This window comes from Centruroides vittatus, unplaced genomic scaffold (assembly GCF_030686945.1).
Source record: "Centruroides vittatus isolate TY-2023 unplaced genomic scaffold, ASM3068694v2 contig_922, whole genome shotgun sequence".
NCBI lineage: Eukaryota > Metazoa > Arthropoda > Arachnida > Scorpiones > Buthidae > Centruroides > Centruroides vittatus.
In genome coordinates this window covers 552,371-579,194 of record NW_027122609.1, presented here as the reverse complement: position 1 = coordinate 579,194, position 26,824 = coordinate 552,371, and the positions used below count along the sequence as shown (strand labels likewise).

The 26,824-nt window shown below is 31.5% G+C and overlaps 1 protein-coding gene across 4 annotated transcripts in view; it reads right to left on the bottom strand.

The window, feature by feature from the left end:
- The window catches only part of LOC136984533 (mutS protein homolog 5-like), a 110,128-nt gene that overhangs the window by 69,936 nt on the left and 13,368 nt on the right, over positions 1-26,824 (bottom strand). For all 4 annotated transcript variants that reach the window (XM_067281556.1, XM_067281558.1, XM_067281559.1 and 1 more), the window contains exons 2-5: positions 18,062-18,206; positions 12,120-12,246; positions 7,828-7,908; positions 4,210-4,287 (exon numbers count right to left, since the gene is read on the bottom strand). In XM_067281556.1, coding sequence (XP_067137657.1) covers positions 4,210-4,287; positions 7,828-7,908; positions 12,120-12,246; positions 18,062-18,190 — 415 coding nt within the window. In that variant the 5' untranslated portion in view covers positions 18,191-18,206. The remainder of the gene's footprint in view (positions 1-4,209; positions 4,288-7,827; positions 7,909-12,119; positions 12,247-18,061; positions 18,207-26,824) is intronic.

The following is a 26,824-nucleotide window of genomic DNA, read 5'->3' as shown; positions in this document are numbered from 1 at the left end:
AAACAAGGCGTTAAGTCTAATAACATAATCACATACCTTTTCTTCCCTCATCTGTCGAATGCCGAGCAGCTGGTCCAATGCGCTCCTCTCCTGGAATTCTGTCCTATCGTAGCTCTTGATTAAGTTATCCTTCACATCGTCGAAAGACTGGGGGTACAAGTTTTGTAAGGAGAAAAACGTAGATAGTGGTCCTCCTTTGAGTTTGGCCTGCAATATTGCAATCTTTACTTCTGGATCCCATCCGGCCAGGCGGGCAACATTGTCGACCGTTTGAAAAAATTGGCGTATATTCACCGAGTCACTACTAGTATTCGAAAACGTGGGGATCATCCCCAGGAAACCCGTAATAACTGGGGGAGACGCTACACTAGCCCCATCGAGAGAAGTCCCACGAAGACTATCTGGTTCGCTCATTGCGTTCATTCACAGGATACAAACAAAGGATCGTATAACCGTTATACAGATAACTACCGAGAAGATCTGCTTGTAGTCTACACACCAGATCCTGTCGCGGTCGCCACTGTAAGATTTATTTCCTTTTCTTTCAACAGAAAAAGTTTACATCTGGATTGAACCAGACTACAAATAAAATACAAGCTTTTGCGACAATAATTACTTCTTTCCCGACACGCATATAATTACATAGAGACTATTATAAATACCGTATACAATCCTGTAGTTTTCACGACAAAAATTATTTCTTTCCCGATACGAATATAATTACATAAAATTACATAAAGACTATTAAAAATACCGTACACAATCCTGTACATGGGCGAGACTGTCAATGTGCTACCTTCGCTTCTCCGATGCTCCGAAAAAGAAAGATTCTGTTCCGTCAGCCTTGCCGCTATTTATACGTCCTGTCCCCCTTTCGGAGTTAATCGTCCCCTCCGGGTATAACGGACGATGGACCGTTAGGGAAAGCAACAAACAAAGGGCATTGTCTGTTAAGGGACAAACATGGCGAACAATCGCCACATATTCCTTTATTTTATCGGGTACTTCACTTTTATGTTTAAGAAGATATATTTCGGTGTACCTACTGTAATCATCTATCATGGTTAAAATGTATTTGTTGCCTCTCGGTGTTGCTGTTTGCATTGGTCCGCATACATCAGTGTGTATTAATTCAAGTAATTGATAGGTTTTGGTTTCCGATTTCCTTGGAAAACTTTTAGTAGTCATCTTGGCCTCGATGCAATATTCACAAGGTTTGAATATGCAACATTTCTGAATATTTATTCCTGTAGCCAATTGTTTATTCTGCATCGAAATTATGGAGTTCATGTCACGGTGTCCTTATCTTCTATGCCATAAATGGATGCATTCCTTCATATCATTAACCACTGTAAGCGCTTTATGTGATTTATCAAGCTCATACAAACATGTGTTTGCTGTTGCCGATGCTACTGTTACTCCATTTTTCTGGATAGAGCAAATGTTCCCTTCAAATTTTATGGTAAACCCTAATGTCATTAGTCTTCTGACTGAGATTAAATTTCCTTTAAGGCAGGGGTGTCCAAACCGCGGCCTGCGGGCCGCATGCGGCCCAACACAAGTTGCAATGCGGCCCAATGAACGTGTAAACAAAACTGACAAGTTTATTTTATTTATTTATTTATTTATTTTATTTATTTATTTCAACGGCATCAACCACAAAAAAGAAGTTTCACAAAGCCGTAAAACTTTATATATAATACTGTTGAGATGGCTATTTTTGGGCTACTTTTTAGAAAATTTTGCTACTTTTTTTTGCTCTTTAGCTAACTCCGGCCCATAAATCCATGATTTCGTCCAATGTGGCCCAGAGAATCTGAAAGGTTGGACACCCCTGCTTTAAGGTGTGGCACATATAGCACGTCTTTCATATATATTCGACATTGTTCGTTATTTTCATCCATGCAGGTTATTATTACATTGCCTTTACCTTCAGTGTATAGGGCTTGACCATTGGCTAGTATTACTCTCTCTATGTTTACTATTAATGGTTGTGAATAAATACTTCTCGCAACACATATGTGACGAAGCTCCCGAGTCTACGTACCATTGATGAATCTCGTTTTGTGTTCCTGTCTTAAAACATACATAGGATTCCTTTACTGGGTGTTGTTCATCACTTTCCGCATAAATTTTGTTGACCTGATTTGGATGTTTTTCTTTCCATGTTGCATATTTCCTACATTCTTTCTTTACATGTCCCTGCTTTCTGCAAAAATAACAACTTTTGAGCAAATTCCTTTCCTGAGTTACTGGGCGTGCTCCCACTTTAAATGCTTTATCCGCTTCACATTCTTCATTTGATGAGGTCTTTCTTCTTGAGTGTTCTTTGATTAATTTATTACGTACTAACTCCTGAGTTAAATCTTCTGGACGAGTCTCTAGTGCTGTTATTAAAGTGCTATAGCTGTCTGGCAAGCTACTAAGTAATAATGCTATCTTTAATTTCTCAGCTAGAGTTTCTCCTAGTGCCGTAAGACAATCAATCATTTCCTCCATGTTGGCCAAGTGTATCTCCATGTCGCTGTTTTCTTCTAGTTTTAAATTACAAATTTTCTTCAATAGATAAACTTTATTTGATAGTGTAGACAACATGGTGTTTTCTTATGGCTTCCCAAGTTCCTTTAGCTGTAGTTTCCTTTCTTACTAATGGCAGTTGATTGTCTTCCATCAGGAGGCCTATCATGGCACGCACTTTTCCGTCCTTTGTTAACCAAGATGAGTCAGGATCCGAGGGTATTTCCTTTTGTATTACGTCCCATAACTCGTCTTTTATCAACAGCAATTCCATCTTATATTTCCAAATGTGATAATTGTTGTTGTTCAATTTAGTGATGGCAACGTAACTTTTATCCGCCATTGTGAAGTCTTTTGTTCTAGCCGAATATTCTTCTTACGTAAATTTATTTAATTTATATTATTCCTTGAATTTACCTTTATCTTTTCCTTACGCTTAATTAGTTGTTACCGTAACTGGGCCCATAACCTGTTAGACTTGGTGCTTATCGGAAATATTGGTAAAAAGGCAGTTGGACTAGCATAACCGGTTATGTAACAAAAGAACAAAGAGTGCACAAAGATTACACACAGTCTTGACTCACGGAAGGTCAGTGCTGGAAAGGGTAAAGTGAAATGAGGTCACTTTCCCCGAGGGGTCAACAACGCTACCAACCTTTTATTACGTCAGAAGAACATCTACAAAACATCGCGATCGTTGATTCCAACATGTATTTAATTCAATAAGAGGTTTGATGAACAAAGCCAATATTAATCGTATTTAGAAAAGGTTTGTCCTGTAGACCTGTCGCGTCGAGCGCACCACCAATCACCCCTCGGGTACCCATTTCCTTTGTCTTCTACTTCCCTCTTTACTCTAATTCTATTTATTCTTTTAAATTAATAGTAGTTAGTTATAAGATAGTTTTAAGATATACCTATATATCCGTATATGTCCGGTGTAAAAAAATTAATTAATTAAGATCCAATTATCACAATATTTCAATTTGTACTATTCTAACATTGTTGCTTACGGTATTAACGTGTATTTGTAGTAGGAGTAAAGATTTTTATAGCTGGCATCCCACAAAGTTCCTGCATCGTGTAACGCAAATAAAAGATTCTAATTTTACAATATTTAAGTTTCTTTGTGTACAGTATTCACGCTCCTCACATGGAATAAAATCAATTGGAAAGTGGCACACACATAAGGAATTCATTTACACATGACATGGAATTAATTTTGAACATTATGATTTTATTCAAACTCAATTTATTGTTTGGCAAAACGTTCAATCTTGTCTATTCAACTGTGTCAAAATTGAACAATGTGTTCAAATAAATAAAAGTAAAGTGCAGTAATTTCCTTGGTGTTTTTAATTTCATTATCATCAGCCAACTGAGAACTCCAAGTTGGACTCATCAAATTAACATAAGAATTAGTGAATTTCTTGGTAACTTTCAAAATGTTCAAATGTTTGAATTTATACTTCTATTGCAATTGTATTTTCTATACAGCATTTTCATGTAAAATTTATTGAAGTGAAATTTTCTCTTTTTTAATTTTAGTTTCTAATTTTTATGATTTTTGAGTTATAATTTATGTAGTTCTAGAGTACTAATTTCTATACCTAATGATTTCATTTAAAATTCTAATTTATAATCTGATATTAATTACTTAATGATTTAATTAACTAATCAACTTATACTTACAAAATTGAATATATGGTAGAAACTGAATAAATTTATTTGTCTGATTAGTCATTATATCTTCTAAGTCAGTAAGATTCTCTAAAAAAAATGAAAAACAAAATATTTTATTTATGGAAGAAATTTTCACAAATTAAATTACATAATAAATACATTTTTTTAAACCTGTCTTATATTCAATAAATACAGAGAATATCATAAATATCATATAATGTCTGTCTTTCTCTTAACTGAAACTGGCCCCTAGCAACAAGACGGGAGCCAATTAAAGAAGGAAAAAGAGTGATTGGAGCCAATCCAAATGTTGGAATTTGGATCAAAATCCCTTAAAAAACCCTTGTTCCCAAAGACACAGAGAGAGAGAGAAAGAAAAAGAAGTCAGAGTTAGAGTGTAGCCAGAAGTACAAATACATCTTAGTTAAAGGCATGCCAATCAAGGATATATCAGGGATTGGATAAGAATAAGGATTGATTGAAGAGCAGACTTCAAATAATCCTTTGAACAAACTTCAGATCTCTCCTCAACAATGACAAAACTCTACATCAGCAGCCCTGGAGCCAACTTAACAGGGACCTACTCAACAGAAGAAGAGGACTGATTGGAACCCTCTGTCAACCAAATAATTACTCCTTTATCTGGAACAACTCTGAACAAAATTATCTGTAAGCATTGTTTCCTTATCCCAAATAAATAAATTGTTGGTAAACAAAATCTTTGTCTCAGTGTCCACCACCACCCTTCATATACTACTTTAACCTTTGCAACATCCTGATAGCAAACTGAGAGGAACAAGAAGCTCTATCACCTTTACATAAGTGGTTGCTTTCAGTGGCATGCCATCTATGGAAACTGTGGAAGCACCACTTCCCTTGTATTTTCTAAAATGTAAATACATATTGTGCAATTTTCATACTGTATTTTAATGTATGTGGTACGATCCAAAAGTTCAGGGACTGCAGTAATCTATGACAACAAAAGCATGTATTTGAAGTTACAGCATATGAAATGGATTCTACCAAACCAGCTCTACGTGTTCAGGTTAATTTCACCAATGTCATGTGACTAAACCGCGAGTGCTGCTGTTTTTTTCTGGAGATAGTTACCTTTGTTATGCGACGTAATAAAAGTGGAGTTTCAAGAACAACCTCCAACATTTCGACTTTGCCATGGTAGAATCACCGTACACCTTTCTTAGCATTTTTAAGTCTCTGTAGGTGTTTTACCTAAACGCTGACAAAATTTAATGTTGGAAGTTGTTCTTGAAACTCCACTTTTATTACGTCGCAGAACAAAGGTAACTATCTCCAGAAAAAAACAGCAGCACTTGCGGTTTAATCACATGACATGGGTGAAATTAACCTGAACACGTAGAGCTGGTTTGGTAGAATCCATTTCATACGCTGTAACTTCAAATACATGCTTTTGTTGTCATAGATTACTGCAGTCCCTGAACTTTTGGATCGTACCACATATGTACTTCGAATTAATTAAAATTAATATTTTATTATAACCACATTATGTATCTTATTACAAATTTCTATACTACATGTGGAAAAAATGATAAAATTGCTGTTGTATATTCAAATACAAATTTGTATATGCATATTCCCAATTGAAGTGCTGTATTGCCAAATACAGGATAGCTTTCACAGCAAAAATATTTGAATCGTGTAATAAAGCAGCCAGATTATATGCATTTGCACATGCGTTTTACAGAGCGTGGTTTAGCTCATGGATGCCACACACCAAAATATTGTATAACACTTCCAATAATTCTATCCAGGGTCAGCACAGCTTCCCTATCATCAAATGTCACTGCACACTACTGGTTGCTTTATATTAGTGATGCCACGAATAGTGATTTTGCCGAATACCAAATGCCAAATATTCAGCTACGCTCTTGGCCAAAGCACCGAATATTCGGTGGCCAAATGTTCGGCAAAATATGTGTACATTTCGCGGGTGACAGGTTACGACCTGTCTCATTGCGGTGGTGCAGTAGCAACGCCACAGATGCATTTGTTTTATTTGCGAGTAGATCATGCCATGACATGCATTATGTTCATTGTTACATCAAATTGTGTTACTAATAGTCCTTATGACTATTAGTAACACAATTTGAGGTTGAAACACGGTTCAACTTTGATGAGAATGACAAATATCTGGTTGCCACTTTAACCCGCGTTTCAAAACCAGTTTCCTGTTCAAACGCAAAGAGCAAAACAAAAAAAGTTCTTTTAGAAGCTCTGAAAATTAGTTGTGATAAGTCTACTAGTACCGATGATGATTCTTCTCCATTTTGTAAGAAAAGAAATATCAATGAAAATGATAAAACCATTGAAATACACAACAGTTTCTGGAACTGTTTTGAGGAAGTCGCTACAAAAAATATGCAAAATCATGACAATGTGGAGAAGAAAAGTTCTATTGCAAATGAGATTGATTTTTATATGAAAACTGTTCACCTAGATCGGACGGCAGACCTTTACAAACAGTGGTCAGCAAACGCAAAACAGTATCCAAGCCTGACAGAAATCACTAAGATTTATCTATCGTCTCCCAGCAATAGTGTATATAGTGAGAGGCTATTTTCAGAAGTAGGTATAGTTTATGAGGAAAAGCGCAATCGTTTGCTATCAACAAATGCTGAAATAATTGTTTTCATTCATCACAACTTACCACTGATAGATTTTAAGCATTAAATGTAATAATTTGTAATTAAAATAAATACATTTTTGAGTAATATATGCATTTTTTTCCCATGATTTGGTATTCAGTATTCGGCCGAATAGTACGCAACATTCGGCAGAATACCGAATATTAAAAACAGTAGTTGAATAGGCCGAATACCAAATAGTAGCCGAATATTCATGGCATCACTACTTTATATAATCAGCAAATATTTGCATATTTAACATTAGTTTGTAATATTTAAACATATAAAGTTTATTTGAGAAAAAGCAGACACATTAAAAACAGTTTTACTGAGAAAATGAAAATAATCAAAAATCTGACATTTTGATTATAGGAAATAGTTTGAAAAAGATTTTCCACTTTTCAACATTTTAGTGCATTTTAAATTTAAGTATTTTGTTATTTTACAAAATGTCCACTCACTACTCAAATCCTTCAAGATTTTTGATATGTTGAAAAATTTGATTCGATCAAATTGAATTCAAACAAGCTTCAATAATAATAGTTGAAATGAAAAATATAAGTAAAGAAAAAGAAAAACAGATTTCATTTGAATATCTTCCTTTATAATTTATAATTTTTCTGATAAATTACTGATTTTTCTCTAATATTTCCCATATAGATAAATAACAGATATATTTTTATCTAATGAATACTGAAATTTTTATTTATTCTATATAACAAAATTATATATCTGTTCTTGAGCTTATAAGAGCAACTGATCTCTTTAACGTAGCAGATTCTCGTATTATTACCTTCAATTAACAGCTGAATAGGCTACATGTGACAAAAAATATATTCAAAAATATAAATCATACATCTAATAAAATATATAATCATAGGAAACAGGCAAAAGACAGTAATGTCATACATTTATGTTATGATTTAAAAAGATATTGAAATATCAAAATATATAATCAACTTACTATGTTGAAGCAAAATTTTAATCAAATTTTCATCTGTTCTTGAGCTTATAAGAACAACTGTTGGTTGTACTTGTTTTAACACTAAAAAATATGCATGAAAAATTAAGTAGCAATATACAAATAAGGTTTAATTATTATTAAATTAATTATAACTGAATAATACAATAAAAAGTAACTTATTAAATTTTAGAAAAATAAAGTTAAAGAAAAACTTTATACAGAAAATTACAGAAAGTGATAAAGAAAAAATTATGTTTATACAAACTATAACTTATTTGATTTTGTCAGATAACAAAAGGAGAAAGAGTAGTGAAGACGAAGTATATATCCTTAAGTAATGAAAGGCAGGCAAATACTGTAGTCTATGTGAAAGCTACAAAAAGGTTGCTACAACCAGGATATAGGAGAATAGAAGAAATAGTAAGGTAGGAGAAAATCACTACCATGCTGAGTCAAAAACCTTTACTAGCGAAAACAAGATACCGTGAAATGGTGTGACAATGTCAAAAGAAATTAGAAAAAAGTTTTGGAGGATATAGAAAAAGCATGGTTATACTGTACAAAAGGAGTTTGAGAGTAAAATAATTACTGGTAAAGACCGAAACATTACCAAATACTTCAAAATGGCTAGAATAAACAAGACGTACATTAATAAAGTGTCTTTTTTAGAACTTTGGAGATGCACAAAAACGAAAATGGAATTTTTGTAGGAGGGTGAAACAAGTGATTGTAATTTGATAATCTTGTTAAAGTTATTGTTTACTGTGAATGTGAAAATGCAGTTCTTGCTTGGAGAATATGAAATGTCACATACGTGGGTGAATGGAAGGTGTCAAGTAATTTTCTTAGGAGTGATAGGATACTAAGGAGTGGATGTCAACGGTCTTAGATTGTACATCGAGCAATGTTATATAAACAAACTTAGGTGACTCGTCAAGAGAGAAGTGTTTCCTGACGATAGGTGGGCATAGGCTTGATTGCCCAAAAGTGATTGAGAAGAATTGTTGTCAGAGTTAATTCCAATAAAGTAGATTTTGTTATAAAACAAAGCAAAATTAACTAAATAAATATGTGTAAGTGCAAACATTTTCTACAAATGATCTGTCCTACACTTTTCACTGATGTTTATGATTATACAAACATCAAACAATATAAGAAGCTATTTAAAAATTATTAATACATAATAGATAAGACTTTCATGAATAGCATGTCACCTTCGGGTTTATATTATAACATTAAAAATTTTAAGATTTAAAATCATTTTAAAATGGAATGGAACAATATTTCACAATTTAAAAAAATCTTTTTAGGATTGTACAACAAAAAGTTTTCAAATTTAAATTTGGTTTTTAAAAATCTATTTATTAACTACTTATTAATATACACTTGTGTTAACTTTACAATTTGATATTCAAATACAAAACAGAGGAAGCCAACTTACTATGGGAAAGTATGCTTTTTATTATTATTAATAATTAAATAATTAATATAATTAAAACCTTTCTTTAAGAATTTTATATTGCTTTGTGTTTGTCTATTTATTTAAATGCTTTTCATAATAACACAACTTTTGTCAACATTCAAACTTGTTTACTATATCTATCTGATGATTGGGCTGCAATTTGAAAAAATTTTAGATCTATAAATTCCCACTGTCTTCTGTCTGTCTTTCCTCAATCTCAAGATCGACATTAGATATTTGAAAGATAAAACAGATATGAAAACCTTAGGGGCAGGAGGCCCCGATTAACTATATAAGAATTTCCAATGCAAACCAGAAGTCACATTATTTCAATTCAAAATTTTACCCCTGAAAATGTTAGATAGATGACTGGCATGACTCTATTGTTAAAAAAAGTATGATGTATAGGGGCAAGCCACTATTTGAGGTAAAGAGCATATATTTTAAATTAAATAAATTAAAAATATGATTAAAAATTACAGCCTGGCATTGTGATGATGTCACAATAAATAATTGCTCTTACAGAATAATCATCACATAGATATAGAATTAGATGAAGGATAGACATTGAAATGATTCCAACATTTGTCCATTACTTAAACTATATTGGCTAATCAATATCTTATTTCAATATATAATGTTATAGCCTATACCAGGTGTGGCAATGTATGCCCCAAGTGGCAAGTAAGGAGAAATCATCTGGCACACAACTTATCATATGATTTCGATTTATCATCTGTCTTTTTCAATTATCCTTTCTGTTTATCACTGATCATCCTTTTTTCAATCAACTTTTTACATTTATTTTAATTAAAGTATATTAATTTAAATTAACTAAATATTGTTATTCAAAGTCTAAAACTTTGGCATGCATAAACATTTTTAAAGCTATGTATGCTTACAATATGGCACAGGCTCAAAAAGGTTTTACACCCTGGCCTATACTATATGACAATATTGTAGCAATGCACACAGTAACAGATGTGAGAGCATTATCTTGTTGAAACTTCTATTTATGACCTCCAATTAATGCACCAAATGTAATCATATTATTATATAATAATTCTTGATACTTTTCGCAGTTCATATTTTTGTCAACAAATACTAAATCAGTTTTACCTCCCCGTCTAAAACCACCCAAATCATTACAGACCCATCCCCTTGTTGCCGGCTTATTTTAACTCTGCTTTCTCTTCTTAAATCATGCCAATAATATGAAAACCCATCAGAGCAATCTAAATTAAACTTCTTCTCATCACTAAACATTATTTCTTGCCATTCTTCAGTCCATCCCATATTGTCCTTAGCCCAGTGTAAATGCATTGATTTGTGTTTGGCAGTTAAAGGTGATTTCAACTTCATTTTTAAATATTTTACATTGCCATTGTTTTAAAATTCTCCAAACAGTCTCATGAAATACATCTACTGGTAATTCAGCAGCAGCTTGCCTTGTTGGCATGTTTTTATTAGTTATAGACTTCAAAACTTGTCTCTCATTCTTGGATGTTAAACATTTAGGCTGTCCTGACTTCCATTTTTGGGCACAATTCTAGATGTGTGTGAGGGGGTTGGGACCTTAACAGGGCTGTAGAGCATATTAATAGGAACAAAAAAATTCTAATAAACCATGGGTGTACGGGAGACCCTTCGCGAGATACAGGCCCCCCAAAATGACTATATGTGAACTTTTCGAGACCTGATAAAATAATTAAAATGATAACAAATAATATTTCCAGCAATAATTTCAGAATAAATTTTGAAAAACCACAAAATTTATGGTGTTCTTATACTTCTGTAACAGACTGTAATGCTTATTTTAAAACATCCAGCAACGAGTTGTGTAACTTACCCGTCAAAAACATTTTAAATTGCGTGTGGCGCCATCTGTTATGATATTTTTATTTTTAAAACTTTTTAAAATTATTAATTATTATAAAACACCAAAAACACTTAATTTTCAGGCTAGAGATAAGTTTTATAAAAAGAAAAAATTCAAATGCTAATGAGTAAAATCTTCATTAATTAAGTCAGACCTTAGACCTTACTTGAGATGTGACACATGACTCCCTCTATTTCCCTACTCCTTCGACCTTTAACCACTAAAATTTAATAACATCAATCCCCCTAATATCCAAACCTTCCTCCAAAATTTTAGAAATTTTCGACAAAAAGCGCATGAATTATTAAACCTCAAAGTGGACGAATAAAATCGTCCCTCTCCCAATATATACTAACTTTCATACATACAGAAAAAGCCGAGTTTTTTGCATTTCTCGACGTTTCAAAATCCCTGAGTCCAAAAATGTAAAAACTTGAGGGTCATTTTTTGACCGATCGCATCATACTTTCCCTCTGTTAAGTTATAGACTATATAACAGCGGGGAAAGTAACAACGTTCAGAACTTGCTCTCTAAAAAGTTTTGGAACAGAATGGTTCAATAAGTATTGCTTTCATTTAGTTTTGAAAGATTGACGCAGCCTCCTCCCATTAGATGAAGATCCATCCATTAAAAGTCTATTTTGTGCCGATATTATTACAGCATATCATAAGTTATCTGTTATAGATTATGTGTGCTATACTGTATTATATGTTATTATTCCAACATTGTAATAAAATCATAAGCATTAATTATTGACATTATCAAAGTATATTTTTCTTGGTATTCAAAATAAATGAAAATTTCAATATAAAGTTTCATAATAAATTAAATAAAATACGCAAATTTATTATTTAAATTACAATGTTTTTATTGATTAATACATAAAATATAAAAGTATGTTGTAACTTAATTAAAATTATGTTAAAATATATTAAATATTCATAAATTACTTAATTTCACCAAAGGAAAATCGGGATTGACTTCTGGCTGATCGGAAAATAGATGTAATAAACAAGTACTTGTATCATAATAAGCAGCACCAAGCTTTCCTCTATTCCATATCAAACTCAAATATATCTGAAAATTGTTAAGAAACTGTCAGAATATTTATTCGTTAATTTTTGAAGCATTACTATAAGTAAAACTAACAAAAGATAATGACATGTAATAGTCTTAAATATTTTTCAGGGCTATTTTGACTTCAACAAATTACAAATTAAATTTCATTACATTCTTTATTTACACGTACTGTACAAAAGGCGTTAAGGTTTAATAAACATTAAAAATAAAATAAAATTTAATTTTCAAATGGTAGATTACGTAGTGATTTCAATGAACTGATATACAGAATAAACAGACTCTAAAAACTTGATTCCCATGAACTGATGCTAAGAAATTTAATAACATTATAAAGGTTTTGAATTAATAAAGTAATAAAAATTATTAATTTCTTAAATTTAGTTTTATTCATTCATAAATTGCAATGATAATGAAAATATACTTTATATACTATACTATACTATTTATATAATCATCCATGGAAAAAATGAATGTGTAATTAAATTCACTATAAAGATAAAAATAAGAATCAGATAACGAAATTCATTTGGACCCAATTAAAACATTCTTTCTATAATATATTATGTGGTCCACTATTTTCTTGTAATTTTTTAATTTAATCTAATACACAAAAGACATAATAAATCCTAAGGGAGAAAAACAAACCCAAATATATATACCGTATTTGCCTTAAATGTTTTAAATTTTAAAATTTATTCAGAAACGAACGTTATTTAGAATCTAACATAGAGTTATTAAAAGTATCGGCTGATCGTAATTAAAATACCCCTGTTCAACACAGTCTACAGAGATATTTAACTGTCCAAACGCAACTAAATCTGGTATGGTGATATGGTTTTCAAGACATGCGGAGCTTATCTCCATAATACTAATACTAGCACCAAAACTAACCACTACAGAAGTTTGGCGCTGTAAGCAACGAAAAAGCGGTCTCCTTTGGATAAGCATACATATTGCACTGAGTTCTGAGTATAAAAGTAACCACAACCATTGAACGTCATTCTTATCAGTTACCATGATCATCATCTTGCCAAAATGTGCATTTCTTGTAGAGTTGTTTTATGAAAACAATAACGCCGCTGTGATTGCATTTCGAGAATTTCACCGTCCTAAGAATTTACACCAAAAACTATTCACTTCACACAGGGGCGGATCTACATAGGGACTAATAGGGCTTAAGCCCTAGGCCCACAAAAATTGAATTATTATCATAAATTTTTAAAACTTTTTCATTAACAATGAGCACTCATCGTGTGGTAAAAAATAGTTAATAGGTTAGGTTAAATTTGGTAAAAATGGGGCCCTACTGGACTTCAATAAGCCCTAGGTCCCGAAAAACCTAAATCCGCCCCTGACTTAAGCTCTCTGTAGAATGATTCCTCACTGCCATCTGTGACGACCCGGTCGAGGCCATAAACCTGTCACCTTACAAGCCGTTGAAGATGTTACCATAGTTGTTGTTGAACAATCAAATGAATAATGATGCAGATTCCAAAAGTGCATGAGCAATCTCACGGCAGTTTGATGTGTCGTTTGACACAGTATGAAATAGATAAACTCATTATAAATATATACATATTAACTATTACGTTACAATTAATTTTTTTAGGACTATAGCGTCTTTTTTCGGGGCTTATCATACGGTGGAGATCGATTTTCAGATTTATGTTTTTATTTAACATTAAAATACAATGCTAAACTATTTTTACAATAAAAATCTTATTCAGTTTTACAGCCTCTATAATATGCATTATTAAGAGGCCTACATATCACAAAATAAACGAAAATATCCAAAAAAGGTATCGTTTATGGATATCATATTATTCAAAAAACATAATTCCAGAAACAAAATCTAATCAGCAGATGTATCTTTTATTTTCCATTATATCATGAATTCATATATCTATTTTTTACAGAAAATATATTTCTGGAAAATATTTATTATACAATAATAATAATAATAATATAATTTATAATAAATCTATTATAAGTATAATAATTATTAAATAAAAATCTACAATAATTAAATATCATATATTTTCGATTCTAAGAGGCACTTTCTTTTACCCCATTTTGAATAGGGTTGCATTTTTGAATCGATGTTCACAGTCCAAAACAACACTCAGCAGCTGTCGCGAATAGACCAACTGGTGCACCAATTCGAGTTTTCGGATATACTGCTCAATGTTTACATCAGTTCAAGTGAATTTTTCTGATAATGAGCGTTTAATTTAAACTCCTTTTAACGTATGAGAAGCATTCAAGATGACATTATGTTGCAGCATTTAACCGAATAGTTACGTATGTGCAAGAGATCATGCAGGGGTCACCCTGGCTCTTTTATAGCAACCACCAATCCATTTGCCAAACACATTATTTATTCGCCAAAATAGAAAGATATTCGCCAGGTTACTTTTTCGCTTACTGTGACTTCTGTACCAACCAGAAATGAAAGAACGACTGACAATATTTAAAAAATCCAGCAACGAGTTGTTTAACTTTCCGGCTACATTTGGTGGCGCCATCTGTTACGATATTTATTTAAAAGAACTTTTTAATTTTATAAAATGGCAAAAATAAATCTTAATTTTGCAGGCAGGGATGGGTTTTAAAAAAACTGTAAATGCTAATAACTAGTATAGTAAAATCGTCATAAAGTCAGACCCTATTCGAGATATGACACGACACAACCCTCTTTATCTCCCCACCCCGTCGACCTTTAAGCACCAAAATTTAATAGCATTAATCCCTCTAATACAAAACCTCCCCGCAAAATTTCAGAAATTTTTGACATAAAGCATAGAAGTTATTAAGCTTCGAAGAGAGTGAACAAAATCGTGCCCATTAATAATCCTACGTACTTTTTTTTAACTCTTTCCACCCTGTGGGCAATAAGAGGACCTCTTTTTAGCTCTTGTGGATTCGGCCAGGGGACCTATTCTGAGCTCTTCCGATAACTGAACGAGAGCGATACACGGGACATTCGATAAGTCGCCTTAGCGAAAGGCAGTTAACGAACCTTAGACAAATCGCTATTCTGTGCTCCACGTTAAGTGGGTTTCGCTACGGGTAGTCGGTCGAGATGCGTCTGGGTTCCATGCTATCGATAACTATTACGCTTTAACCAATCACAGTTTAGTTAACATTGTATTTTGTCACGTGACTGCAACCCGCCATTTTCTAAGCGAAGCACGTGCTTTTAGCGTTGTCGTGTACTAGCGCTAGTGATATAGTTTTGTTTTGTTTTAAAATGTCTGGGTCTATTTTGTCAGCCCATCCGTTAAGCAAATATTTGTTTTTAAAAATTATAATTTATGTGATAGATAGTCATTTATGTATAGTGTATAGTTTACTGTTAAGTTACGTATATGGAATGAATTTTTTTTTACTAAAACTAATGAATTAAAGCCGACATTAAACTTAGATAAAATCTACAAAATAAAGATTTCTATTATTACATAATGCTAACATTTTACAATTATACAAAGTATGTCTAAGTTTCTTTGTATATTTCTATATAACTTCATGTAATTAATGTATTTTTTTAATTCATTCATTAAGAATAAAATGACAAACTTAATTTTGCCACAAGTTCTACTTCTATAAACCTTATAACCAAATTAGAATTAGTATTATGATTAAATGTCAAATGCAATACATCTTATTAAATGTAAATATTATTTGCATAGACATGGAGTGACTGGAAAGCAAACATTAAAAGTAAAGCCTCACAAATAAAAAAAATCAACGTTTCAAACAGAAGGTGGGCCTTCAGTTAATCAAAAATTAACTGAAGTTGAAGAAAGAGTATTAAATTTAATCGGAGTTACTTCTGTCCCCTCTCTCCAATTGCTCGTGAAGTAAAATCATTCTCACACGAAAAGACGCCATGTTGTTTTCACTTTCGTTACGTTCCTAACGGCAGCTCGAGAGTAACCGATAACAAAAGCTTAGTTATCGCACGTGGCTGTCGGCACCGAAAACGAAACGTACGGCTCGGAATAGCATTTTCACAGTTGGTTAAACGCGAATCACGTGGTTCCGATAGAAACTGGTTTTTATCGTATTCGTTAGGTTAACGATACTACTCAGAATAGGTCCCGAAATATCCCCAGAAATTTTTCGGGGGGTGATCCATCTGGATACGTCGGGCCCCGTCCCTCACCACCCGGCCGCCCATTGCGAAACCCAGTATTCGAACGCGGGTCTCCCAGATCGGTAGGGTGCCACATTGACCGCTCGGCCATCCGGCCGTCTATCTGTACGTACAGGAAAAAACGACGTTTCTCGACGTTTCGAGGTCCCGAGTCCAAAAATTAAAAATCTCGGGAGATCATTTTTTAAACCGATTACCATACTTTCCCTATTATATATAACAGCCGGAAAAGCAAAATGCAGAGTTTTTACGACTGAGTTTCTCAAGCAACTTTATTTTTGTTGTTTATTAATAGTAAAATTGTATCAGACCAAGACCGATTCATGTTCTGTGATACTTTTTTCATGAGTAATTTTTTTTTTTTTTTTTTTTTTTTTTTGCAGACTACCCTGTGACTATTCGCTACTCTAATCGCCAGATGAATAAAATTTTCGCAAATTGTGAATTTTGCGACAGGCAGAGTAACTCTTGTCTTGGAAATAGAGCAGTCAAACAAGGCAGTTGTATTGTTTTTCCTAACTTATGGTTACTTTGAACAACTTTTAAAATTTTTCTCTCATAAGAAAAAAATCTTAAAATTCAATTTCAAACTCATGGTGCATCTTAAAATCGAGGAAATACGGTTTAGGCCTATGTATTTTCTATACTGTTTTCCTTAATTTTTACATAAAGTGTTCAAGTAAAGCCTAGCAGAAAATATATCTGAATAAATACTGCTAAATTATATTAAAAATAAGCTATTTTTAATTTTTATTCATAAAAATAGATGACTTAATTTGAAAATTAGACTTAATCACTATATCCACTAGAATTAATTTGAAGATACTTTAAAATATTACGAAAAATATTATCTCCAAATTTTCTTTGGCATTTCTTTTTACCTAGATTGTCTAATTGATATTTGAGTTAATTTCTTTTTAAGATATTAAGAAAAGAAAGGGATACGGTCAGGAATTAAATTTGATTTTTTTTAACGATTATTCTGGCAGAATCTTCTTCCACAAATGGCAAAAGCAAAACGATTTATCCAGGCTGTCTGGAATTCGACTGATGATTATGCGGACAGAATAATGAAAACGCATGAAAAAGTTAATGAAGTGAAGAAATTTTTGCATCTCCTATTTTTATTATTCTTAATATAAAGCATGTTAAATGAAATTATTATTTATTCTTATAATTTAATTATTTTCTACAAAATATCGTTTATCTTTATATCCGCCGGTAAAATCTCTCGAGAGATAGTCAATTCAATTCATGACAGCAAATAAGTTTATTCGTATGTTCATTTCAATTATGGAAGAATTAATTTTTTCATATTCCATATTAACAACTTTTATAATTACATAGATTATTTAATTATTTTCTTTCTATAAAATTATTTTTAAAACTAAAAAAAAATTAATTTAATTTATAATTTTTAAATTAAATTGAGTTTATCCGTTTGATTGTTAATAAGTTCGATAAAAATCACTTCGTAAATATTATATGTTGTTAAATTTCATAAAAATTTAATAGTCTGAAATAAAATGAGATTTTCTTTTTCATTTTTAAATGTTCATATACAGTATGCTGTTTGTATACTATATTTAATGTGTTTTAGTATATTAAGTTAACATTAATTTATTATTTTATAAAATATATTTTCAATGCTCTTACTTCAGAATATTCTTCTTCCGAATTATTATCTTTTCTATTTTGATATGAATTATTTTCTTCTATCATCGAATTGGTCTCGCTACCACGTTTATTTGTAAAGAATGTAGAGCATAAATTCATTTCATCCATATTTAATGTTCAAATTCTAATAGTAAAAATAATAATAATGAAAATATAAATATATAAACTCTGAATAAATGAATATGAAGAATGTAATAAGAAAATAAAACATTAGATAACATCAATAAAACTATAATTATAACAAAAGTAATAAAATAATTTAAAAGATTCTAAGCTGATTCTAGACAGGGTGGATAATTTACATTCTGTTTAGTTCTATAAATATTTATACAATTTCAAAAATGGTTTTGTTACTGATATGAAGTTATTGCAAAGCAAGTAGTAATTTTGATGAGTCATATAACTTCCTTCGTTTCATTCTAGGTGAAGTAAACAAGTTCAAACATACTAAATATAACGATCAAATTTTATCAAATACAACTAAAATATTACAGGATATATTAAACATCAACATTAATAGATAACAATTTAATACCGAAAATAATACTGGTCATTTTAATTTAAACTTGCATAAATAATTACTGTTATCGCGATTTTTCATATTTAAGCTATACGCTTTATTAATCTTGAATAATTCTTATAGGGTTTTGAATAAATAAATCCTATAAAGAAAATATTTCAAAAGCCGGAAATAATAAATTATGCACTGAATGCAGAATGTCAGGTCAGGAACTTCTATTAAACCGAGGGAATTTTTTTGCTTACTAGGAAAATTTCAGGGTAAAATATATTAGGGAGATATTTTAAACAAATTTCTTGATGAAGAATAAATAGCATAGGAAAGTTGATAATTATTTTTAAATGTGAAATATTTATGTAATACAACATAGCATTATTCTTAACATTATAACATTAGGTGTGCATGTTACAAGCTTGATGTTCAAATAAAAATATAATTCCATCATTCTCATTCAGGAATGCCTTATAAAACAATCAATTTGAAATAAACATCGAGATCAATTGGATTATTGTTACTGTTTAGGTAATGTTTTTCTTTCAATCTTCCTCAGAAGAATGAAGAATGAGTTAATCTTTTGCCATTGGGAAATATTCGAAATATTCTAAAGAAATGTTCTCCGAACATATGAAAGATAATTGATTAAAATTGCAAATCAAAAAAAGTTTTGCAGATACTTAAGCAATTTATAAATCGAGATTAATAATTTTTTATATGACTGTTATTAATAAAGTTATGATAGACTATATGAAGTATAATTTACGAAACAAATAAATCAAAATAACGATTTCTTGATATTCTTCAAATATAATAAACCCTCGATTTGTCAGACTTCGAATTTAACGGACAAAAACTTTGTCTTAAAAGAAAAATTTATAACTTTTATTCGTGGATAGAACACTCTAAAACATAGGCCGATGAGTTAATGAATATAAATTATTCAATGTATTTTAAAATAATTATTTTATTCATATACTAGCAAATGAGTCCGGCATTGATCGGGCAAAAAATAACAACAGCCAAGATTAAGCTTATTAGATTATTTCGTACTTCTAACCCTTCTACTATATTATTATAGTACTTGATTTATATTTACAAAGGTTGTCTGATTGTCTGACGTAAGAGTTCATTATACCGAGTGCCCAATCTAACACATTTTAAAAATTCTTTAAATTGTGTACAGTAGAGGAATAAAGAATTTTTAAAATGTATTAGATTGGTCATTCGGTGTGATAAACTCTTACGTAAGATAACCTTTACAGCTATAAAGCCGATCTTAACCGTTTTCATCGAGTGCAAGAATTAGGTCCCCTTCTTCTCAGGCTGAATTAAAAAAATTTTAGATGAGTCTAAAAATATGTTCGATTTCCCGCAAAAACGCAAAAAACCGCATCTAAAATAGTAGCTTATAATAGAAGCCGAGTTCTTCAAGGTAATCCTTAATTTTAGTTTTGAAAAACTTCGTTCTGCTGTCGTTGTCATCGCCCGTAAAGTTAAAAAAAATGAGGCATGCTGCAATAACGTCGGAGAACCTATTTGAAGCTGCGGTGTGAAATAAAAGTAGTTTAGCAACTTCGCTTATAGAAGTAATTTCTTTTACTTGACTATAAAAACGCATTTTAAATCGAAGCAGTCGAGATGCAAAACTAGGCGAATGTCGAAGGAATATGCCAATTGTAACAATTCTGATTGTTCCAGAATATTTTTATCAGATGACGCGACAAGATATGCACTTGAAAAGTGTACATAATTGTCGAACGGATTCAAATCTATTAGTTAATTGATTAATTATTAAATCCAAAAATTTTTCTACAAATGTTTTTACAAGTTTTTATTTTGCCCTTTCTAACTTGGCGCCCTTATAATTCGTGCGCCTGCCTGGAGCAGTTTGTTCCCGGTAGCTATGCCTCTGATTCAATTCGAATACCTTAAAATCGTCACGCGAATCACGAGTTCGTAATCACTGCTCTAAAAACAACCATTATCGACCTTTTTCAGTCATGGTCTCTTTTGAATTTTTCTCAACTTTCATGGCTTGTCACTTCTTTCATTACCACATTGTTAGGATTGCCGTAAACAATTTGAACAAATGTATTTCCCTATGATACATCTCTCTCATCAATACCTAACAAATATAGACGTATTTTCCGATTTCTTAGTGGTTAATGGATAAAGTTGAAAAATTATAATCTTTGGTTGTATTTATTATTATTAAGTTTTATTTATACAAAAATAATTTATAAAAAGTAAAGATAATATTAAACACTGGGTAAATAAAAAACATACAAAAAATTAAAATATTAAAAATAATCTTAGTGTATTAGTGATGACTGATAAATAAGATCTAAGTGGCGTTTACATTTAGGAGTAATTCGTATAAGAACCCTCTACTTATGAGAAATCCTATGTGTAAACGATGTTTACACATGTTTACACTTCTATGAGATACTTCTCATATGAGTGTAAACATGTTTACATGTTTACAGTGTAACCATGTTTACATGTTTACAGTGTAACCATGTTTACATGTTTACACTCGTATGAGAAGTCCTATGTGTAAACGATGTTTACACATAGGACTTCTCATACGAGTAGTGTGTTCTTACAAGAGTTACTTGAAAGCGTAAACGTCGCTTAATAAATAAATTTTAAAAAATTTTTTTTAAAGTTTAAAAACAAAGCATATATATATTATTTATTTATTTATTTATTTATTTATTTAAAAGTAACACAAATTGAAGACTACAGTATATCTAAATAGAATTTGCTATTTTCTTATATCTTTTCCAATCAAGAAACAACACAGGTGGAGTCGACCTTTTTTCGCGGCTCTTCCTCGCCTATGATTATGTAAATTGGTAAAAGTCCTTCTGGAACCGGACTTTGTAACAAATTTTCTTGTGAAAAATTAATAATCCATGGTTGAAATACATAATTGTATATTTAAAAATAATACAAAGATTGAAGACTAAGCAGTCTATAAACTCGCCACAAATATAAGGTTGGGTCAAAAAGTAACCGACCAGGCGCAGTAATATTGAAACTGCGAATACCATACCAGCGTCGTCGTTGTGAATCGGCTACTGCATTATATAAGATTCACACATATAGTGAGCAGTTATACGACAGGCAGTGCTTTTACCTATGTAGTGGTTGGACTAAAGCAAAGTGAAATAGCTGCAGGATGCAAGCGTCTAACGTTGAACAGCGAGCAGTTATATGGTTTCTCGTTGCTAAATGGTAAACTACCGAAGAATGAGCCTGGTATACGGTAAACATTGTATGGGACAGACAAAAATGGAGGTTTAGTTTGTGACTGCTTAACGGCTGATGTCACATTCCTTCATAATAGCCGACTCATTACTATTACCGTACTTCTAGTCTGGCCACTACTATCAACTTTCCTTGCCACACCTTTCCTCCATCCCGAACTTGTAGCTATGCGACTACCACATTTATAGACAAGGGCGTCGCCAGGGGGAGGGGCAGAGGGGCAGTTGCCCTCCCCTAGAAATTCGAAAAAGTTATTTAAATGCTAAGTTTTAATTAAAATAATCTTCTTAGGCTTCTTGTAAGTTAAAGAAAATGTTTTATTTGAGATATTTCTTTTCCGGTACATAGTAAATGATTAAAACTTTATGAATCGTTTCTACTTTACCTACATACAATTCAATCCTCTATCAATTTACATCATCTTGCCCCCCCTTACCCATTGGCTGGCGTCGTCCTTGTTTATAGACCAGTAAAACAATATTTAATAGGCTATACGTTTACCTAGAACGCTGAGATTTAGCAGGCAATTGTGAACTTTATTCAGTAGCAAGCAACCCACCAACTTTTATTCCAAAAGTATCCAGTGGGATATTTGCCTTATCCATCAAGGTCTGTGTTGTTAGCAAATAAATGTGTTTTTCAACATTTGCTATTGTCGGCTACTATTTAACCTAATCAACACAGTAAAATCCTAAAACTGAATCCTGCCAAAACAGGAAAAATAATTCGATATCGTGCGATTCCAGTTTACATCGAGTTTTCTGTATTTCTTTTCCAAACATACTTGATTGCTACTGATGCACACAATCACTCTATACTCCATCGACTAATGCCGATCAGAAGGGCAGTAAACTTAAAGAAACTTTTCTTGCTCTTTTCTTTAATTGTTTGTAATTGTTAATTTGTACGTGCATCCTTTATTGAGTTTTTTGCACAGATGGCGTCCTCATTTTTAGGTAGTTTCGAATTTGTCTTAAGAATTATTCATTATTTAAATATATCTAGAAACTTTTAAATAATTCAAATTCTTAGGCTGTAATATGTCCACCACTAGATTCTGTTGTCATTATCGCCTATCTAAAAAATCCAGCATTGAGATGCTTAACTTTCCCGGCAACATTTAAAACTGCGTGTCTGGCGTTATCTGTTATGATATTTTATTTAAAAACTTTTTACATTTTTAATTATTATAAAATGACAAAAAGCTTAATTTGTAGGGTAGGGATGGGTTTTATAAAAAATTGTTATCAAGTAAAATAGTCATTAAGTCAGACCCTACTCGAGATATGACACGACCCTCTTTATCTCCCAACCCCGTCGACCTTTAACCAAAATTTAATAGCACTAATTTCCCTAATACACAAATCTCCCAGCAAAATTTCAGAAATTTTCGACAAAAAACACAGGAGTTACTAGCTTCAAATAAAATCGTGCCTCCCACGCACTAACATCTATGCATATAGAAAAAAAACCCCAACATGCATTTTTGACGTTTCAAGGTTCTCTGAGTACAAAAATGTAAAAATCTTGGAGAATAATTTTTTGACCGATCGTCATTTTTACCCTCAGTTATATATAATAGAGCCTGAAAAGTAAAAATTGAGTCGTGCGTGCGTTCCCCTTCCAATTGTCTACTGTTCCCTTTATTCATTTATATCATCATATGACCCGAGAGAACTCCTCGGTCCATGTTGAGAATAGCTGCTCTAGAAAAGTTAATTATTATAAGCACAATCCTCTATATAACGGAGGCTTATCAAAACGGAAAATTCTGGTTGGCAGATTTTTACTGTGGTTAATATCTCTAAGCTTTTAATGTGATATTTTTATAATTTATTTTATATGAAATAATATACATTTATTAAATAAACAGTAGTATACATTGCAATATAATTGTCGGCATATTTATAAAAAGTTTAAACAAATAGAAAACTATATTTCTCTTTTTTTGTTTTCAAATATTACCACATATTAACAAACAGATTTGTTTATTTTTTTACTTTTTAAATTATACAATAACTTTTTTACATAATTCTATTTGCCTTTGCTAGGATTGATGAATTATTTCTGGATAATAAAATTTTCTAACTTCAATTTGAATAAGTATAGATGAAAAATAAACGAAAACATACATTTATTAAAAGAAATTTTAGATATACTATTAACTATAATTTAAATAAATATAATAAAATTTAAAATATTGAATCATATCTGCATATTCCTACTTGTAAATTTCTAATTATTACACATTTTAGTTTTAACAAAAAAAAAAAGAGAAAAAAATTGCATTGCCAAACTAGCAAGTGTTGCCTCTTGTTACCAGATTACGTGGAATTAAATCTGCTTCTGTTATGGGATATTTGTTTGTCTGTTCGTAATGAAATTTAGAAATCGCATCTGTTATCACTAAACTATATGACGTAACGCTTAATTAATTAATTAAATTATTTTGTTTTTATTTGAAATAATTATGCATTCTGCAGATTGCAAACTGTATAGGGAAGAATGTATCTTTATAATATAATCGAGATGGATTGATAATAATAATAATGATAATCATAAGCGCAGAGCCCAAACCAGGTTAGGAGTTGAAAGTTGAAATTTGGTACACAGGGTACGGCACGAGAAGGCACACTAAGGAAATTTTGGAAATTCCCTCCCGCGGGGAGAGGAAGAGGGTTAATCAAAATTTATTTAAGAAACAAAATGTCACAACACTGGTCTTAACTCTGGTTACTATATACATAAGGACTAATAGGTCTTAAGCCCTGGGCCCCAAGTGTCAAGGACCCACAAAATTTAAATTATCATCATAAATTTTTTTTATACTTTTTCATTAACAATGAGCATTTATCGTATAGTAAAAAATAGTTAATATTAGTAATAATATAATAATGATAATTTATAATATTATTTGTAAATTTTTTTAATTACTCAAATCAAATTTGATCCACGATTTAGAGTTATTAAATTTCGGAATTCAGTTTTGACCTATATTCAGAAAAAGGTTCGCCTTTACTGTTCTAGAGTTGTGACAAATAATAATAAATAAAGAGGCATTATTTTGTCACAGCTCCTTTCCAAGCAATGAAAATACAATCTTAACAAAAGAAAAAATAATAGACTGTAACTGTGGTTATTAAGAAATCAATCACAATTATGACAAAATTTAGCTTCATGTGATGCCGAAAATTTCGGTTTTATTGAAGTTACGTTATGCAATCGATCCCAAAATTTCTATTTTTTTTGCTAGACAGGTTTCCTGCTTATATTAGGACAGGTATCCCTCGTATAACACGGTAGTTACGTTTTGAAAAAGTGCTGCGTTACGCGAATCCGTGCTGTACGAAACAAAGGTCTAATAACAAAACATAGGGTTAGGTTCCAAAGGTTCCACGGTTTAGGGTTAGTTAACAAAAGTACACTATTGGTTTTCATTACTAATAGAAATATGTTTGTAAAGGGAATCAATAATTTATTTCCCACCAATAATTAACTAACAATCACAATTAAAAGTTCTGTATTATGCGTTAATCTTAATTTTACTTAAACGAGGGCGTTTTCTTTTTACAAAGTATCGTTATCTTCTGAGCTTTTTTTGTTGATATTAATCAGAAATATCAGCAACATCTTCATTTTTAAATTTTTATCATAAAAAATTTTTATGGATGACAAAATAAAAATAAAAATATGTCATTAATCAAAAATTTGTTCTAGATAGTAGCGTTTGTTCAGTCGAGTACCAAGCGATTATTTTCCCAGAATTGGTGTTTGAATACCGAATTGTTCGAGTACCGAGATACTATGTATTTCGTTTGTCATTTTTACGAATGATTACTTACCTACGGTTAAAAAAGAGTTAATAACACTTACTTAAACATGTTTAAATAAACTTTACTAAATATGAAGATTAATCTGTAAAAAACAAACACAATAACAGTCTTAAGAGCTGGCCGGATGGCCGAGCAGTCAAGGTGGCAGCCTAAAGCTCTGGAGGACTCGAGGTCGAAAAATCTCCAGGAATTTTTCGGGGGTGATCCGACCCGATATGTCGGTCCCAGACCTTCATCACCTGGCCGCCCTATTGTCGGCCTGGCCGAACCCATAATGGACTTGCTAAAAGTGACCCTCTTAGTGCCCACAGGGCGAGAAGAGCAAAGAAAGGGAAAGAAAGGCTTTTGAAAATTTCTCTCCAAATTACATAATTCGATTATTTGCACTAATTCCAATTAATGTGTATTTAAAACGTTTCACAGTTTCTTTCGGAATATATATATAAATGGCGGGAAAAGATAGAAAGCGGCATGATCGTTAACATGGTCATGTTAATAATCATTTGGAACTTTTCCCCGCAAATGTCACGTAGTAAACATCATAATGAACTGATCTTTAATGATTCTGAATTGACATGGTATAACATTAAAATTAACAGAATTGTTCTTAAGACGATGTTGTTTAAGCCTGTAGATTACAGATCAAATGGGATATTCAACATAATATCTATGAATGTACTTGAGAATTCGAACAAAAGATGAAATTTTGTTTTTATTAGTGAATTTTTATAATATTGAACTATTGGAACGATGGGAAAATCAAAAAATGATTAATGAGATAATTTCTTTGCGTTCAAATGCATTCTAATCTTCGATGATGTAGAATCAAACGATGACAATAAATTATGATTGATCGTTTCGGATTTTGTTTGATTAAAGCTAACTGTTGAGATAAGGAACACCTGGACAATTAATTCTGTACACTTTCGGAGATAGAGATAAAACAAAAGACATTGATGAACATGATCAAGATTCTCTCTGATCTCCACGACAGGATAAACTTTTCTTGTAAAAAAACTAAACTCACTAAACGAAAATTTATGTTTGAAAATATTTAAAAAGAAAAAATGAAAAATAGAGGAAATACAAATATTCCAAAACATCATTAACTTATTAAAT